At 36.2% G+C, this 19,378-nt stretch overlaps 2 protein-coding genes across 15 annotated transcripts in view; one reads left to right on the top strand and one right to left on the bottom strand.

The window, feature by feature from the left end:
• Positions 1-137: 137 nt before the first annotated feature.
• slc35f6 (solute carrier family 35 member F6) lies at positions 138-8,582 on the bottom strand. Of its 7 annotated transcripts, none has more exons than XM_067383828.1 (7): positions 8,466-8,582; positions 5,321-5,508; positions 3,908-3,980; positions 3,552-3,723; positions 3,191-3,406; positions 2,941-3,051; positions 138-1,755 (listed from the first exon to the last, which is right to left on the bottom strand). In XM_067383828.1, the coding sequence occupies exons 2-7, from the start codon at positions 5,395-5,397 to the stop codon at positions 1,277-1,279; spliced, it is 1,128 nt and encodes a 375-aa protein (XP_067239929.1). In that variant the 5' UTR covers positions 5,398-5,508; positions 8,466-8,582; the 3' UTR covers positions 138-1,276. The 7 variants fall into 7 exon arrangements, with proteins under 7 accessions (XP_067239929.1, XP_067239927.1, XP_067239928.1 ...); XM_067383826.1 differs by having other exon boundaries at positions 5,321-5,570; positions 8,466-8,560; XM_067383827.1 differs by having other exon boundaries at positions 5,321-5,573; positions 8,466-8,558.
• The window catches only part of mideasa (mitotic deacetylase associated SANT domain protein a), a 16,649-nt gene continuing 5,518 nt past the window's right edge, over positions 8,248-19,378 (top strand). For 2 of the 8 annotated variants that reach the window (XM_067383813.1, XM_067383819.1), the window contains exons 1-9: positions 8,477-8,616; positions 10,215-10,335; positions 10,438-11,799; positions 13,155-13,391; positions 14,886-15,198; positions 16,085-16,151; positions 16,232-16,374; positions 16,473-16,576; positions 17,271-17,346. In XM_067383813.1, the coding sequence (XP_067239914.1) occupies positions 10,327-10,335; positions 10,438-11,799; positions 13,155-13,391; positions 14,886-15,198; positions 16,085-16,151; positions 16,232-16,374; positions 16,473-16,576; positions 17,271-17,346 (2,311 nt within the window). In that variant the 5' untranslated portion in view covers positions 8,477-8,616; positions 10,215-10,326. Of the gene's footprint in view, positions 8,445-8,476; positions 8,617-8,646; positions 9,099-10,214; positions 10,336-10,403; positions 11,800-13,154; positions 13,392-14,885; positions 15,199-16,084; positions 16,152-16,231; positions 16,375-16,472; positions 16,577-17,270; positions 17,347-19,378 lie in introns of those variants that run through there. The other 6 variants (XM_067383814.1, XM_067383820.1, XM_067383817.1 and 3 more) reach the window with 6 other exon arrangements.

The raw sequence follows: 19,378 nt of genomic DNA, 5'->3' as shown, positions 1-19,378 counted from the left end.
TATATATATATATATATATATATATATATAACATGAGTTAACATGAACTAAGTTAAAAACATTTACACATTTATTAATTTTTAGATATTAATTTCAACATTTACTAATACATTATGATTTAAATAATTTCTATGTGTTGATAATATTTAACGGATCTGAACTGACAGACACAAACTAACAATGAACAGTTAATACATTTTGTAACAAATGTATTGCTCATAGTTAGTTAATGCATTATTTGAAATGGAACCTTAATGTAAAGAGTTACAGTTTCTGTAATTATTATTTGTATTGATGGTCATTGTTTTAAAATTTGCATTGGGATATTATGCTCACACACTAAAAATCTGTTGTGCAATAGTGTACATAAATGTAAATGAAAGATTTACATTAAAAGTTACACAATTATAATCATCTTGGTCACATACAGCATCTTCATTGTAGCATTACACAGTTCAAACATTTAGTTTGAACCAATAATCAAAATTAAAATAGGTTTGGCAATAGATTGTTACATACACATATGTGACACCAGCATTAGATATAACTGATCTAATTAACAAGTCACGGAGTGAAACAGTTCTGTCCTCTTCAAGTTCATTTCATTTACCACAAACAAATGTATCCACAATGCAAAAAAAAAAAAAAAAAAAATGTTTCTTACAAGAATGTGGGAGGAATTTAAACATTTATGCAGAGGACAGATTAATCAAATGGAACACAGAAGATATCAATGCTTAATACATTTAGTAAAACTACACTGTTTTTGAAATTTTCCTTGCACCTCACTTGCTGAGAACTACTTTTTATATTTTTTACAAACCAAATATACATAGACTAACAGAAGGTTTTCTTGTCAGTACATAATACCCGTTTCACAGATCATTTAAAATATTCCTCAAAATAAATTGATTAAGAGAAATAATGTGCTTGCAACAGCACATCATGTAAAAAAATTGTTTTGAAACCTATAAAACAGAATTAAAAACTTTAAAATATTTTTCTAAGTTTTTTTTGGCATTAAAATCATGTAAAAATCATATGTTTCCATCCCTTTCACAAAGTGTTAATTTGCATACAAAACCCAAGCATCTAAGCATCACTGTCCCTTCTTTACAGTTGAGACATGCCCACAAAAAGTGGATTTAAGCAATAAGTAGTGATGGTTCCCACGTATTGATTCAGTCATCTAAAACAATACTAAAACGTGATTCTCTCTTAAAATGGAAACAACCGTTAAAACTAAGAAAATGAAATTTTTGTTAAACATCCAACATTAGCTCTCCTGGGTGGCTTTTCCTCCACCAAGCAGTCTCTCTCTCTCTGGAGCATCTCCTTCCTCTGCTGTCTGCTCTCTAGGGAAGCAGGGAAGTTTGTCCATCAAGGGCTTGTGGAGTCCATTGTACAGCGCCGTACCCACGAGTAGGATGATGAAGCCCAGAATCTGTAGGCCCTGGAATTTCTCCCAACCCAGCGCCAAACTCACCACCCAGATGACTAAAGTGCGCAGACTGTCCAGCACCATGCGAGTGGTGGCACTTATCTCCTTGGTGACGCTGATGCCAGCGAAGTTAAAGAAGGCGATGCTCACGGTGTTGCCCAGCAGTGCCAGCATAATGAGAGGTTTATGGCCAATTTGACAGAAGGCGTCCAGGGCGTCTTCAAGGACCTGCCGTGGGTTATCTGCAAAACTGCCCACAGGGATGTAGAACATCGGGATGAGGAGTAGAGAGAGGATGACAAATCCAAAAAACCCTGAGAAACAGAGAGAGGGAAGACAACTAAGGCACTGGGAAGCAGTGTTGGGGAAAGTTACTTTGAAAAGTAATGCATTACAATACTGAGTTACTCCCTTAAAAAGTAACTAATTGCGTTACTTTTTAAGAAAAGTAATGTGTTATGTTACTTTTGCATTACATTTTTTCACCTGGCCTGGGCTTTTTTTTTTTTTTATGAAAAAGTTCTATTTTGGGCCAAATGTAAAGGTCCTTTCACACCAAAATTGAAATAATAAGCCTCAGGCTGAAGGAAATGCATATTCACAGAACTACAATAACAATCATGTTTACACACAAACACCTCTGCACTTTCGATTTTTCTCAACATTGGGAAAAGAGAGCTGTCAGTCAATAAATGGGAAAACAAAGTAACTTGCATTACTTTATTGAAAAAGTAACTCAGATATTTTGTACATTTTAAAAGTAATGTGTTACTTTACTAGTTAATTGAAAAAGTAATCTGATTACATAACTCAAGTTACTTGTAATGCATTACCCCCAACACTGCTGGGAAAGAGATTAATCTTGTTGAACTTTTTTAAAATAAATTTTAAAATTGCATCTGTTTGTCAGTAGATGTTCATTAGGAACAGATTTATTTTATCTATACTACCCATTATTACTGATGTAATCTTCTTAACAGTTATATTGGTCAAAAAAAGTAAAGACTTTTACATTGTTACAAAAAGTTCTGTTTAAAAATGCTGTTCTTCTGAACCTTCTACTCATCAAAAAATCCTGAAAACATATCATGAATCATAATTCATAATGCTCTGTAGCTTAATAAAGCAGTGTTTTGAAATCGGCCATCACTATATGTAGTTATTGTGGCGTACCAAAAATATTCTTGTCGCTTTATAATATTAATATTGAACCACTGTACTCACATGAACTGATTTAAATATGTTTTTAGTACATTAATGGATCTTGAGAGAGGAAATGTCATTGCTGGCTATGGAGGCCTCACTGAGCCATAGGATTTCAACAAAAATATCTTAATTTGTGTTCCAAAGATGAACGAAGGTCTTACAGGTGTGGAACAGCATGAGGGTGAGTAATAAATGACATTTTCATTTTTGGGTGAACTAACCCTTTTAGTAGCATCAATATACTTGGATCAAACTAGTCATGTGGCAACTGATAAAAATGACTAAATCTTTACCTTCAGTCCCAACAGCCTTCAGTGGATGCACGTTGTGCTTGTAAACAAACTTCTCCTCCAAGACCATCTGGACTGAAACAATAATCTGTGCCATGATGATCAAAAGGTCCCCTTTAAAGAAAAGATCAATGGATCATCAGTAATACAATACAATCAGCTACAGATAAACAGCTCATGAAAGGATTTTCTGATTTGTAGACAAAATACATCATTCTGTATGATTAAAAACATTTGGCAGCAGCAGAGTTACCTGTGATAACCTCACTGAGCTTATGGGAGTCATCCCCATGGCCGTTTACAAAGTCAGCCAATCCAACCACCACCAGACCAAGGATGGTGACTAGGATCCCAATCCACTGGCTGGGCTGCAGACGGCGTCCTAAGAACGCGACAGACAGCAGTCCGGTGAAGATGATCACAGCTCCTCGCAGCATCTGGAAACTGGAGGCGCTGGTCATGTTCAGTGCTAGAGATATGAAGAAAAAAGAAGGAAATCTTTTAAAACAGAATGGATGTTTTTATATAATATAAATCTAAATCTAATTATATATAGTTTTAAAGTAGATCAGACTGTCTAACTCAAATTGAAGTGAAAGATGATGGACACTCACCAACATACATGATGGACGTTCCCAACATGTCACAAAGAGCAGGGGGGAGGAAAAGTAAGGGGTTAAAACTCTGGCCTGGTTCCATGGAGGGCTCGGGTCTGCGCCGATCATGACAAAGGAGAATGTGGAACACCACCAGGCAGGACAGCTCTCCCAAAAACATTCCCACAGCCTGGAAGGACGAGAGGAGGAGAGGTGCGATGAAGGAAGAATCGAAACCAGTTCTCACTTTGCCAAAGCATAAGATAACACTTCAGTTCTCTGCTGAGAGCTACTGAAAAAAACATGTGCTCTGAGGGGAATTTTGATGTGAATAGTGTGTTGTTATCTTGGTAAGAATAACTGAATGTCATTACCTGTACAAAAGGGTGGGAGAAGTTATGATCTTTGGTACCATAACATCCAGGTGCAGAGAACATATCAGCCCATCTAAAAGATGAACACATTTATCACATTAAAGGTGATGAGTGTAATTTTTCGATATTAAAATTCCTTCCAACTAAATATGCAGTATAACTATAAATAAGGCACTCATAGCAAACATTATGGCTATGATTTTGGATCCGTTTGTCCAAACAACGGTGGATATGCAACATGTTATTTTTAATAATAATAATAATAATAATAAACATTTATTTGTATAGCACTTTTCATACATGAAATGCAAAAAAAAAACAAAAAACAAATATTGGCAGTACAACTTCACACAATATCAATATAAAATATTCAAAAGCAACTATATAAAGGTTCACAAGGTAAAATAAAGACAAACAACAAAAGTTTCACACAATATTAATATACTCATAATATAAGCAACTTTAAAAAGATGTATTAACCCGGCCTTTAAAAAATGTGAATGCTAGAAGCCTCTTTCACTTCATTCGAATTCCATTTTTTATTACACAACTATAATGTAAATTACAAATTACAAAATATAATATCTATCTTTCACCTGCCAGTCACTGTAAGTTTAATAAGTAACTATGCACATGGTACACTAATGTCACTTTTACAACCATGAAATGACAATTCATGACCTCACGACAAAGAAAAGACTATAATTCTCCCTCTTTAGAGTTAAAATTGGATTTAATTCATTTAGCAAAGCTATTTTATAAACTGTAAAAACCAGATGTATGTATCACACCATCGTTGTCAGTTCTTCAGCAGAAATGAAGTGAAACTGTGGTCTCAAATATCGTCTTCCTAGAAACATCAAGCTTGTTTTAGACACAAAGCTGTATCAAATTACTTCAAAGTATTTGTGGCAGACAGCTTCGTTCTTGACGAGAGGAGCAGCTTAAGTCCAATTGCAAGATATTTAATGCTGCGACTGCACTATTGACTAATAGTCACAAGAGTTTTGGTGGCAGAATTGCTGATTTTGCAGCATCAACATGTCACGACACATCGGATCGTTACAACTGCACAAGAGTCATCTAATCATCTTGTCCTAAAAAGTGCGATTTTCAACTTTATCGGTGTATATTAACTGCATACAATGTTATTTATTTATTTTTTATATCAATCAAAAGGGCTCATCTTTCTTTAATCTAATTTGTTTACATTCTTTTAAAATTAAATTAATACAATCAAAAATTAGGCTACATGTATTCACAAACAATGAGGACACGATGAACAGTTTTGTGAAAGCGGCGAGAATACGTCCCTGTACGCTCTATTAATAGAGGTAAAATTTGGGGCAACTAATAAAAGTAAGCTGAAATAACATGTAAACAATTCCCATCTAGCGCGTGCGTGCTACTTACTTTGCGGATAGTGTGTTGATAGAGCCTGTGGTGAGCATCAGACCGGCGAGAAAGAGCTGGTATTTAGTCCAAGCCATGGTGAGTGTTGGACTGACTGACTGACCGCGAACATCAGACACTCCAGTTGTCTTGAGATTTGTCTCTCTTGCTGATGATGATGACTACAGCTATCTGAACAGGTCGTTCCCCTGTATGCAAATCACATGATGGCGATCATGTGACACACCAGCTGACGCCTTATTTCCGTGATCTGCTTAATGTGACATTTAAAAGAGCAACGCTGTCATTTGTCAATACTAATAATGAAACTACAATGTGTGTTAATACTAATAATTAATAATAATAATAATAATAAATAATAATAAATATTTTACTCAACAGTATTGGATTAGTACTTTGAGCTAGAAAACTTTGAGACAATATTATATTATAAAAAGTTTCTTTGTTTCTCAAATGTTTGTGTTGCTTTGTAGAGATTTTGAATCACATCAGTGACTGAAAACGGTTGACCAAAAATATTAGTTCAGATTCGTTCACTGACACTTTACGTACGCCAGTAGGTGGCGACAGAGTCATTTGCATCTCATAAGAGTCGTTGAATCTTCCACTCCGATTCGTAAAATTCGCCTAATCAACTTCCCCCCTTTCTTTTTTCCCACAACAAGTGATATAAATATAGTTAATCACAGTCCGCATTCACATACTTCACAGGAGAAAAGTTAATGCATAGACGTGAACCAAAATGATTCGTTCATTTAATTTTTTTCTTCAAAAAATACTGATTCGTTAATTAATTAAACACTAGTTTTATCCAACATAAATATGGCAATATGTTATTTTTATGCAACTAGTACTTATGCTTCTACCAGTACTTTTTTGCTCAAAATGTTTTAGTTGTTCATTATACTGGTTCGTATTTATTAGTTACTTATTCCAATGACTAGTATTTAATTATACTTTACTAGTTAGAAAAAAAAATAGAACTAGAATTAAAATAAAAAAAATAGAACTAATATTTAGTATTTAGAACCAGTGTTGGGTAAAAACAAAGACTATAGAATAACACAAGACGTGTCACTCGTATAGTTTTGAATGGGAGAAAGTGTAACGTGCAATATGGCGGAATAAGTCCCGCCTTCTAAATAAGAGCCAATCGCCGACTGGTAAAGTCATCGCGTCACTTCAGCGGCCGTTAGAATATAGAGTGCCCCAGGGATGACGCGTTTTTGTAGGCAAAACCCGGAAGCGAGTTAGCATTTTAGGAGTTCTGGTTCCAACGGCGTCAAGACTATGGGTTTTTTGAATGGGTTTTTGCTAAATCGCCTGAAATAAGGTCTGTGGTTAACAAAGCCTCTAAATACTTTCACGTTTTGATCTATGACATAAAACACACCAGTTATAACCAACTTGTGAGTTTTTAAACTTTTACTGCGTCTTAAAATCGGCGGTTGCTAACAAATTGCTAAAAGGGACTACTTCCTTTGGCGGGGACTTTAGACGTCATCATTAAAAACGGGACATTTGGACAGCATTTCTCATGAAAAAGTGGATAAGTATTCATAACAGCACAGATCATAATCAGCGAGCATGTTTTTAAATAGAGTTGTTTTTTAAATACAGTTTGAGGAAGCTTGGTGGTGGTGACGTTGATCCGTGACCATGGTGTGTTGTAGTCCGTTTATAGCCTACTGTTAGCCTTTTATATCTGACGACTTTATTTAGGCTTCAAAATCTATAAATGTTGTGTTAACTTGTAAAGATTATCTTGATAGAAAAAACGTGAAAGTGTCATAACCCTTTGTTAAACACAGAGCTTATTTTCTGCGATTTTCCAAAAGTCTATGGGAAAAATGCATAGGCTTTCAGTCGAGGGAACCCGTGCGCCGCTAACTTCCGGGTTGGCCTACAAAAACGCTTCATCCCTGGGGCACTCTATTGCCGGTTTCTATCAAGACGCGCGCCTCCGAAGAGATGCGCATTTAGGTCTGCGCATGCGCATTAGCTTGATCCAGCCTTAAAAATACAGTTTTTTGTCTTGATTCGAGCGTTTAGAAACTAAATTTATGAGCCGGTTGTTGTTAGATTTCATTGGTGATTTCAAATATGAAATTTAATCGTAAGGTTGGCGAACAGTTTTGGAGAATTTGATGTTTCCCCATTCAAAGGGCATGATGCCCAGAATGCCCGAGAGGCGTTTCAAAGATGGCCGCCGAGTGAAATGACTTGTCTTAAAGGGACTTTGGTAAAAAAAAGTATACTAATTACTGTTTCTAAAAAAAAGAAAAAAAAAAAAAAAAAAATTGGATTACTTATTAATTACTTTCTAAATCATCCCATATCAGCCTCGACCAGCTGAACAATACAAGGACAGACACAAAACTGCACTTTTGATTCTTTCAAATAAACAATAAAGAACTGCATGAATTATTCTTGAACTGATTAAAGTATTTAAAGTGAGAAGGTTACATTAAAAACATTAACACTAAATTTTGATGTAAATCCACTAGAATTGTTCTACAGACTATAATTACATCAGAAGTAACTGTAATTAAATTACAGAAAAATTAAAGGCTTGTGACACGCTTACATTTTTGTGGTAAGGAGCCTGACATCAAGTTACAATTACATGTTGTCCAAAATAGAGCGCTGGATTTTTATATCCCGAAGTCAGTGAAACTTCCAACACATCCTGTGCAGTATATCTCGAACTCAGTAAAAGCGAAAGTAACATGAAAATATAAATGTCGTCTTTTTCAGTTGGTCTCACTAATTAAATATTGCACATTCCATTCCAGCAGTGCGCGAGAAGTTCCTTTCGTCCAATCACAGCGTTCGCTTTTGCGCCTTGTATCGCCTCGCCTTCAACCTGAAACACGCTGATTGGCTGCGTGGGTGCGAACTGTTTTGTTGATAAATAACTTTGATGGATTGGTTATTTCAAGAGGATCCTCGAACTCTACGCATCCTGCAAACAGATCGGTAAAACTGTGCGTAAACGGCAGAATGTAAACAGGAAAGCAGGTTTGGAGACTACAACCGAGGTGTTCGGATACAAAAAGTTGTTATATTTGTCAGCCTACATGTTACAAAGGCCTCTCGATGCATTATGACATGGTATTTTAAGGTATCAAATGTGCGCACTTACGTCTAGGCGTTTACGTAGACTGCATTGTTCGTAGTGTGTTTATGGTCATGCACGCTGTTGACTTTGCCCAGGGCTGGAACTGTTTTGTAAGGTGCTGTCACCCGAACTTGAGAAGTAAGGAAGGAGTACGTCAAAACCATATTGCAACAGCGTAAGTACGCTACAGTTCTATTCAATTCATACACGACATTTCGTTCAAGAAACGCAAAGGAGCAAAGTGCACTAATACTGGTACTTTGTAGTGTTACAGGGAAGTATGTAGGGTGGTTTGCTTTGCTGTGCAGCGTTACTTATACAAGTATTTTGTTACAACAAATGTTTTCATCGTAGTTTCTGGGTTGGGAGGGGTCATCATTGGGTTGAAAAGTAGTTCTGCTTGTTCTCTCTCTCCTGTATTCTCTCCCTATCTCTCTCTCTCCCTTTCCCTCTTCACTTCCTGTAATTCTTGTTGTCTTGCATTGCACTTTTTACGCCCCTCCCGTGCCCGTCTGCTGTTGCCTTCTGCATTCGTGTTTGTCAGGTTTCCTGGTTTTAGACCACTATGTTCCTTCTCTACGCACAGATCTTGTCAGTAAGCCATTGATTAATGCTAGGCATAAGGGAAATTTTCAAATTTGATGTCCTGTCACTCGAGTAAGTTTTGACGTTATGCCCTGTTAGGTAATTGGTGATCTGAAGTTTACTTGACAACTCATTCTGTTTATTGTTTCTGTAGATATTTGATTTGTTTATTTGGGGACCCACGCTTGCATTTGGGTCAGAGTTTACATGATAAAGAAAACAAAAAATGTTTAAAATGTGTCTTAGATATGTAGTCTTTTTGTATCATTTTTTTTTTAAGAAAACATGTTTAATTTAATGATTTTAAAAATATATTGTGGTGTTCAATAAGGGTTTGCATGTTGGTTGCACACATTTTAAAATGAATGTTTTGTTATTTAAAAAAAAACAACCTAAAAGCATAAGATTATGCAAATCTACTCATGCTTTTAGTTTTGTTTTTCATTATGATAGCAGGATTCATTTCAACCTCACATTTGTATATTTTTTTCCCCTTTAAAAATTATCAAAATGAATTTTAATTCAAAAAGTAAAAACATGATTATTAGAGAGTCCCCTGAGGGGGCAGGTAATGGAAAAAATATGAGATAGCAGGAAAAATTTCAATGCTTTTGCATATGTTTGCAAAAGTTTTGCTTTTCCCTGGGAAATTTTGTGTTTCACACACAAAAAAAAGTGTTGCGTTCGCTCACAAAACTTAGATCACAGAAGAAGTGTGTGCAAATTATTGTTTGTGGGTACTGTATATCATGTTTAATGTATTTTTTTAAATAATTTAATGGATCCAGACAAAATGAAATGAGTGTCATGTCAATGACCAATTTGACATATCGTCCCCTTGGAATAATAAGATTCTATCTGACAATTTTGTCAAAATTGAGTTATTCACATATTCTTATTCTGTGACAAATTATTTACATTATGTGATGTTTTTGGTAATGTTGAGTACATCTGGGGACTTTTTTTTTTTTTTTTAGAAAACAATAAAGTTATATCTACAAAGTCCAATGGAATGCAAAATATTTGAAGCTCAATATCTCACAACTGCTCAGAATGCAGATAGAACCTTATAATTCCATTATGCATTTTTTTGTTTTGTCTTTTTATGTTGTGTATAATGCAGACCGCATTAAACTCCTATTGTGACTGATTTCAAAACCTAACTTTTTGTCTTTCTCTCCTTTTTAGAACATTTCCCGTGACTGAGGAATGACTGAGTTTTTAAATATTTACACCACCTTTATACTGCAGTTTAGAAGCAAGTGGGGAGGTGAGGCTTCTAGACCCCACATAATCCTGCATGTACTCTGTAAAAGAAATTATTATTATTTACACTTAGCCTTGTTTAAACCTAATCAGGCTTATTTAAACCTGAAGTGCTGAATGCCCTAGGTTTTTGCTTGTTTTCTAGTTTTACACAACTGCCATGAGTCTTTCTCCACACCAGAGAGGAACCATAAACAGTATTAGTAAGCAGAATGTTGAAACCATTGGTGAAACAATGCAGCATTCAGGGGATCTCTTCTACAACGTGGGAGCTCCTCCATTGGAGCAAACTCACAGCAGTCCAGAGGTTTTGGTGGATTCTAGCCCTGAAGTCCAGGGCGTTTTCAAATCTGAGAAAGGATATCCGGTCCGAGGGAATTTTCAGCAGTCGGGACCAGTGAAGTGGGTGCATCAGGACCCAGTGCAGACCTCGAATTGGTTTCAGGGCCTCCCGAACATGAATAAGTGGTCACAGAACTTTGGCCCCTCTCTTAGTGCTATGGATGACCCAAGGGCCTTTCACAAAAGTCATGAGATGGAGGCTATGAAGTTGGAGAAGCTTTCACCCGGTTCCTCGCAGTCCTACACGGATGCCTCTCACGTTCCTGGGGTGGAATGGGACCATCATACGATGGCAGCCATGCATCATGCTCAATTCCAAGGTCTCCAACAAGGTCATAGACCTGCAGACCTCCAATATCAGCCTCAGGGCATGCATCACGATATGCCTGATTCCACTCTGCAACCCTTCCAGTTGGCGTTTGGACCTACCAAGCAACCGCAGGCAACTGGTTTTCAACAAGTCTTCCAAGGCAACAATGCATCTTTAAATATGAACTACAACGAGAAGCCAAAATCGCAACAGCAGCTTTTGCAGTTGCAACAGCAGCAGCTGCATCACCAACACCAGATGCAACAGCTGCAGCAAATGCGTCAGTTGCAGCAGCAGCAACAGCATCAAATGCAGCAGCAGCAACGGCTGCATCAAATGCAACAGCAATACCACCAGCAGAAGAAAATGCAGGAACAGCTGCAACAGATGCAGCAGCAATTGCAGCAGCATGGACAAGGTTTTCAACACATAGAGTCTATAGAAAAGCAGCGAGCCAAACAAGAGCTTGAGTCACAGGATCTTACCAACACTCAGGTGAAAACAGAATCGAGTCAGACCCAGCTCACTGTCCCTCAACCACAACATCTTGTTCCTCAGGTATCAGATTACCAGGAATCTGGCCCTGCAGAGGCCACTCCAGACCTCCAAGAAACCCAAACCAAACGTCAGGTCCTCCCTCGCCGCTCTCGGCGACTGTCTAAAGATGGCACCTCTCCTCAAGGCGACCAGCCCTCCAAGGACAAGGTTTCTGCCCAGAATGGAGGAGTTGGTGGAGTTCAAGGACCCACAGTGGGGGTTATCCAAAGCACTCAGAGACGACGGAGGGCCTCAAAGGAGATCAACCTCGAGACTCTTGCTCAAAAGGCTTCAGAGATGGAATTTCTGCCAGCAAAGGTGAGCCATTTGAAGCCTAAATTTACAACAGTGGAATAATAGAAATGTGTTCTAATATTAAATGGAACATATTTGAACATACTGGGCTGGAAATGTTCTTAAATATATTTTGTATGTGCCACTAGCGTCACCAAACTGAATTGCAAATATATTGATTGTTTTCAAAAAACGTTTCTTGAGCACACTCCCTTCCTGCCATTGGTCAAACAAAAAGATAGGCCCGACCCCCAAATCCATTCCATTGTTTGTGGTACTTTTGCAGGATGCTCAACTAAACAAAGTAATTTTTAATAACGCTACAGTGTTTAAACTTTCTTAGGAAATTTAATGGCTGTTCAAGACAAACAAAAGTTTGGTGTAGGTAAGATTTTCTTAAGCTCAACAGGCTGCATTTATTTGTGAAAATTGATTATAGTTTAAAATAATTATTTTCTATGATAATATAATTTAAAACGTAATTTATTCCAGCAGCTGTTTCTCCAGTCTTCAGTGTCACATGATCCTTCAGAAAACATTCTAATATGCTGATTTGGTGCTCAAGAATCAGACAGACTTTTCTGTCACTTTTGATTGATTTAATTTGTCACTGCTGAATTAGTAATTCTTTTTTGTTTTTGTTTTTCTGTAAAAAATATCTTGACTGCAAACTTTGAAACAGTATAGCATGCCTTAAATATTTAAAATTGTTCTTGGATATTTTGCTGCTTCGATGTTGATCTCCTAAGTTTTTGTTGTTTAAAATAGCTTATGAATTGGCTTATTCAAAACCTTAAAATTTCCACTGCTGACTCTAGTAAGAAGCTGAAGCTGGGTGAAACCTAATCAAACTATAAAGTAAACATTACAGTACAAACTCAGCTCATAGTAGTGTTTGCTATCGAGCTTCCCCAGTCATATACAGTATGATGCAGTAAAGTTTATGGAGTTAGAGAGCATTGTGAAGCAGTTTGGTGAGCAGCTGCATGTCTGCACACCTTCACATTCCACACTCTCTCAAAATCCTTTCAGCTGAACTTGGGAGTGGCCGATTCACCAAGCCCTATTTGCTAACATTTATCCGATCCAAACTTCACAAAACAAGAAGTTTATGGTATGAATATATTATTTTAAATATCATAGACTGTCTTCAAATACTTCCATGTAACAGGAAATAGACATTTCCTTTATTTATTTGAGAAGGATATTTTAAAAAAGTATTAAAAACATGGACTGTAACTATGTTTTTAGGATTGCGTAAACCATCTAGTTCTGTGACTCACTTAAACGCTGCAGGTTGCTTAAACATAATTAAGTTTATTTGTGCCTCTCTATCTGTATTTACATCTTCTTTTGTCTTTTTAATCTTCTCTTAATAGTGTGAGGACGTTACTCCTGGTAGACCAGCTGGTATGGCCCCCCTAGTCATCCCAGTCTCGGTGCCAGTTCGTAGAGGTCAAACCCAAGTGGAAGTGCCGGGCAGCTGGGCACAGACGGATAATGTTCGGCATCCCTCAGAGATTTCACATCAACAGAACCAGCCTGATCGCAAACCCTCTGTTATTGTAGCACGCCGGCACTCATTAAAGAACTCCGCATCCGAGAGCTTCATCCAGGTACAGGTTAATGTCAAGTCAAGTCGGCTTTATTTATATAGTGCTTTATACAACAAAGATTGTTTCAAAGTAGCAGTGATGAACAGGAAAAAAGTGATCAGTGATGCAAATTCTGAATTCAATTCTTCTGGAAAGAATCACTAAAAAAGGAAAGTGTCATTATTCAGCATAAGTCCGTTCAGTTTTGATTCAGTAACTGTGTAAAGTTCATCTTTATTATGAAAAGAGTTCAGTTCAGCTATAAAGCAGCTTTACAGAAAACAGAGATGTCATCAACCAGCTCAGTTCAGTTCTTGTTCAATAGTGTCAATGCAGTCAAATCAATAATATTGCTAAATATTAAGTGTCCCTAATGGGTGGGCGATACCGCTTTTTTTGTTTTTGATACGATACCAATACTTTCAAAGGCTAGTAACCGTTACAACACCTCTAAACTGAACTTTTAAATTATTACATTTTTAAATTATTACTAAGAGTAAAATGGGTAATGATATCCACATAAGTTTATATTTGAAAGGCATTTTAACATTCAGTACGTCTTAATTGCAACTTATTAGGTTATATTTTTGTTTACATATGATTTTTACTGTAGTGGTAACCATGGAAATCTACAAATACTATTGTTGGACTACGGTCACCGTAGCCGTAGAAACCATGGTTCATTTTCATAAGAGGCTGCCAGTGACAGGCTGTTGCAACCTTTTTATTCTGACAGTGTATGATTTAAATTAACATTACAGAATAGAACATGATCAATATGAACCTTTAACGTTTAATTTAAATTAATGTAATTGCACAAACTATGTGAGATACAATTTAAATTTGTTTGTGAAAGAACTCCAACATATTATTTTTTTCTTTCTTCCGAAGCATTGTTCTGGGCTGCCATTTCCAAAAGCATCAATGGTTTCTTATGAGAATTTTGGGAAACGTAGCCCTGTTTGCACGCAAGGTCAGAAGTGAGTGAACGCTCTCTATGATTGATTGGATCTGCGTGAGTTCAGATGAGCAGGAAAATGGTTCTATCCTACACAATTATTCGCCAACATAGGTTATTCGTCCAATTCAATGCTTATTGTACGCATTAAATTTCTTGTTCACTGGTACAAAATCACTGGTAAAAAAACACACCTGAGTATCGATATTTTTTTATTTGAGTATTGATACTTGCAATACTCGCATCAGTATCGATATGGCCATCCCTGGTCCCTAACTAAACAAGCTAAACTAAACACCCTCAAGTTGTTCCAAACCTGTATGAACACAGAAGAAGATATTTTGAAGAATCAAACGGCTGACTGTAGTCATTGACTTTCATAGTATGGAAAAAAATACTATGGAATTTTTAAAATATCTCCTTCTGTGTTCAGCAGAAGTAAGACAGAAACCTACAGGTTTGGAACAACTTCAAGGTGAGTAAATGATGACAGAATTTAATTTTTGGGTGAACTATCTCTTTAAAATACCTGTTTCTGCCATTTATGTTTTAAATAGGGTAAAGCGCAAGAGGACAAATCCAGGCGGCGCCCACGACCTGAGCCTTTGGTCATACCTCAGCCATGCACTTTTATCACCCCTTCTGTCTACTCCAGCATCTCCTCTTACCAGAGCAATCTGCGCTCCCCAGTGCGCCTGCCAGACCATGCCAGCATTATCCCACCGTACACCCCGCCGCCCATTCTTTCACCTGTGCGTGAAGGCTCTGGGCTGTACTCTGTTCTGTTCCTCTCTTCTATGGCAGCAGGCAGCCAGGTCCTACCACCCCCATCCACACCACGGAGCGGCACACGAAGCTTGCTGCGCACAAGTGCGTTCCACCTTGCATTTTGCTTCTTCTTTTTTCTTTTTTTTTTTAAAGTAACAATTTACAATAAGGTTCTAAGCATTAACATTTACTTATGCATTAGTTATACATATTAAACTACCAATGAACAATAGTTTCTTACAGCATTTTTCATTTATAGTATAAACACAGTATATTGTTCATTGGTGGTTGTTAATAACTGATGTTAACATACAACTTTTAATGGTAAAAATATGTTAGTATATTTAGAGATAATAATAATAAATGGACCAATGATGAAAAATACTTTTATTATTATGTAAACCTTATGTAACCTTATTGTAAAGTGCCTCCTTTTTATCTTCAGTATTTGTTTTTTTTTTCACACCTATTAATAGATTAATTAAAAGTTATCATTAGTTAGGTACAATGAACTATCAATAAACTGTACATTCTTATTTATTAATCTTTATTACTATTAATTTACAGTATAAATACATTATTGTTCATTGTTAGTTAATAATTCATTAACTAATGTTAATTTTTAACTTTATAACTCAAAATGTTACAAATACATTAGTATATGTAAAAATAAAACAATCTAGATGAATACAAGCTGTAATTGTATTGTTTATTAGTTAATGCATTAGGTATCATGAACTAACAGTGTTCAACTTTATTGTAAAAAATTTTAGTGTAGTGTTATTGTATTATTAGTTATTAGTTGTTAGTTCATGTTAACTATCATGCTAACTAACACAGCCTTAATCTAAAGTGTTACCTTTTTTAACTTTTTGTTTATTAATCTTTATTCTTGCTTATTAATTAGAAATGTAGATAAACTGTGTGTAGTTCATATTGACGTGATTTCTCTCTCTCTCTCTTGCTGACTTTATTTTCTGCACTTCAGGCAGTTCTGATATCTCTCCTCCTGCACTCCCACTGATTGGAGAAGCAACGCCTGTCAGCCTAGAACCGTAAGCATTTAAAAAATAAAGCTATTCATCACAATCACTGTCCACTGATCTAATATGTTCTCCCTCTCTTGCATGTTTAGCCGCATAAACATCGGCTCTCAGTATCAGGCAGAGATTCCAGAACTATGGGATCAGACCTTGGCCCTAAAAGACCAGCATAAAGCTACATTGGTCTGGCTCCCTAATTCAGAGGCTGATTCTACGGCCTCCCAGGATACAAAATGTAACTTGTCTTTAGACTGCATTGATATAGCTAATGTTCACCAAATGCATATAACACAGACACACTCACAGGCTACCATTCCAATCCTTATTTTTCAGTTGATGACCTTATGAACCTGGTCTCCTCCAGTGTCATGTGTGGAGGAGGAACCAACCCAGAGCTAGCGATGCACTGCCTACACGAGTGCAGAGGCAATGTCTTGGTGAGCACAATCCTCAATGCACAGTTGTTTGGACACTTAAGTTAAACATAAAAATCAGACATCTAAAAATCACATTGACACCAGTTTGTTAAATGTAATTGTAAAAAGTTAGAAAACTGTTTACAAAATTGTTTGTAATTTTATATATCTAATGCAATGAAATTCATACACTTTTAGTGACTTACACTACCGTTCAAAAGTTTGGGGTCAGTAAAAAAGGTTTTTGACAAGTCTCTTATACCCTCCAAGGCTGCATTTATTTGTGATTTGTGATCGTGATCCTTCAGAAATCATTCTAATATGCTGATTTGGTGCTCAAGAAACATTTTTTTATTTGAAAATAGTTGTGCTGCTTAATAGTTTAGCAGAAAATGTGATACTAATTTGATCAATTTAATGCTTGTTTGCTGAAAAAAAAGCATATATACATTTATGAGCAATATCACACGAGTAGCTGTGCGATATAGCTGTATATCAGCACGGCTGTGATTCGTCCGTAGGCCGCAGGCAATAAGTAGTGATGGTTCCCAAATATTGATTCAGTCATCTAAAGCAATACTAAAATGTGATTCTCTCTTAAAAAGAGATGAATCACAGTCGTGCTGATATACAGCCATATTGCACGGCTACTCGTGTGATGTTGCTCATATATATGTTTCTTGGAAAAACAACAAATATTGTTTTGACTCTGTAGGAAGCTCTGGAAATGATGTTGCTGAAGAATCCCATCTTCTCCAGGAACCACCATCTGGCCAACTACCACTACGCAGGTAGAAAATCATTTACAGAAACATACAGTAGTGGTCTAATGGAAGAGCTCATTGTGTTCACTTTCGAAACATTAAATGTGCCGTAGAACGTCTTTTTTAAAAGATGTAATAAGTCTAAGGTGTCCCCTGAATGTGTCTGTGAAGTTTCAGCTCAAAATACCCCATAGATTTTTTTTTTATAAATTTTTTTAACTGCCTATTTTGGGGCATCATTAAATATGCACCGATTCAGGCTGCGGCCCCTTTAAATTCTCGTGCTCCCTGACCCCGGAGCTCGCGCTTGCCTTGAACAGCATAAACAAAGTTCACACTGCTAATATAACCCTCAAAATGGATCTTTACAATGTGTTCATCATGCAGCATGTCTAATTGTGTAAGTACAGTATTTATTTGGATGTTTACATTTGATTCTGAATGAGTTTGATAGTGCTCCATGGCTAAAGCTAACATTACACACTGTTGGAGAGATTTATAAAGAATGAAGTTGTGTTTATGAATTATACAGACTGCAAGTGTTTAATAATGAAAATAGCGACGGCTCTTGTCTCCGTGAATACAGTAAAAACAATGGTAAATTTAACCACATTTAACAGTACATTAGCAACATGCTAACGAAACATTTAGAAAGACAATTTACAAATATAACTAAAAATATCATGATATCATGGATCGTGTCAGTTATTATCGCTTCATCTGCCATTTTTCGCTGTTGTCCTCGCTTGCTTACCTAGTCTGATGATTCAGCTGTGCTCATCCAGACGTTAATGCCCTTGTCTAATGGCTTGAACATGAGCTGGCATATGCAAATATTGGGGTCATACATATTAATGATCCCAACTGTTGCGTAACAGTCAGTGTTATGTTGAGATTCGCCTGTTCTTTGGAGGTCTTTTAAACAAATGAGATTTATATAAGAAGGAGGAAACAATGGAGTTTGAAACTCACTGTATGTCATTTCCATGTACTGAACTCTTGTTATTCAACTATGCCGTAAATTCAATTTTTGATTCTAGGGCACCTTTAAAATTATTAGTGCTGTCAATCTAACTAATTAATCACACATTTTTCTGTAATTAAACATGATTAATCACAACGTTAAAATCTTTTATACATTTTTATTTTTTAATCTGAATCTCCAAATTAATGCAGAAACAAAATAAAGGAAATTTAAAGGTAATTTTAAATATTTGTTTGTTTTAGTAAGTACTAATAAATGAAGGCCAGTATCACCGATACCAATAATTGCTACTGATCTCTATTAAATTACTCTATTAAATTTAATTTTACTACTCTCTGTTAAATAGATTTTTTTTCTCAAATTCTGGGGATGAAATAATAGACATTCAAAATTAAAATATAAATGAAAGCTATCATTTTTAACATTTTAATGGGCTTAAAAATATCATAACAACCTTTAATTTAAGTGAACTTAAACAATCTTCACTAGGGCTGTCACGATTTGTCTATGAAACTATTATGACTATTCTGACTACTCTTTTTAAGCTTCATTATTCTCAGCAGCAAGATGGAAACTTCACTGTTTTTGAATGAATTGTCTTTTGGTCTGTCTTCCCATTGTGACTTCTAAAGGAGCGGTTGTCTGAAATAACCTCGGTTACATCAAATAACCGCAATCAGAAGGTTAATTAATAATCACAACTGGCCTAATCGTCATAAACCCTTTATAGTAAATGTCACATTTAGCTGTGCCTTTAATATAGTGTGTTGTGTATATAGTGTATATAGTAATATAATGATGTTTCTGTCTCTGTCAAAATCTCTATTTGAAGAGCTGTCAGTCCACCCCCCCTTCCACCAAGTCTATTTTGCACATTCATTTTCACAATAAGAAAATTCTAGGTAAAACATTTGGTATCACTATTTTTAAGTGAGGATCGATCCTCGTGATACAATGTCAGTATTGCAATATTTACACATATTTTTGCACTTAAACTATTTACTGTAACGCTAGCCAAAGGATGCCAGAAAGGGATGCTACATTAACTGTCTTAAACGCATTAAACAGAAAATA

Source organism: Chanodichthys erythropterus, chromosome 4 (genome assembly GCF_024489055.1).
Source record: "Chanodichthys erythropterus isolate Z2021 chromosome 4, ASM2448905v1, whole genome shotgun sequence".
NCBI classification, from domain to species: Eukaryota; Metazoa; Chordata; class Actinopteri; order Cypriniformes; family Xenocyprididae; genus Chanodichthys; species Chanodichthys erythropterus.
Note: the sequence above shows the minus strand (reverse complement) of the source record. Positions and strands in the feature narration are given on the sequence as shown.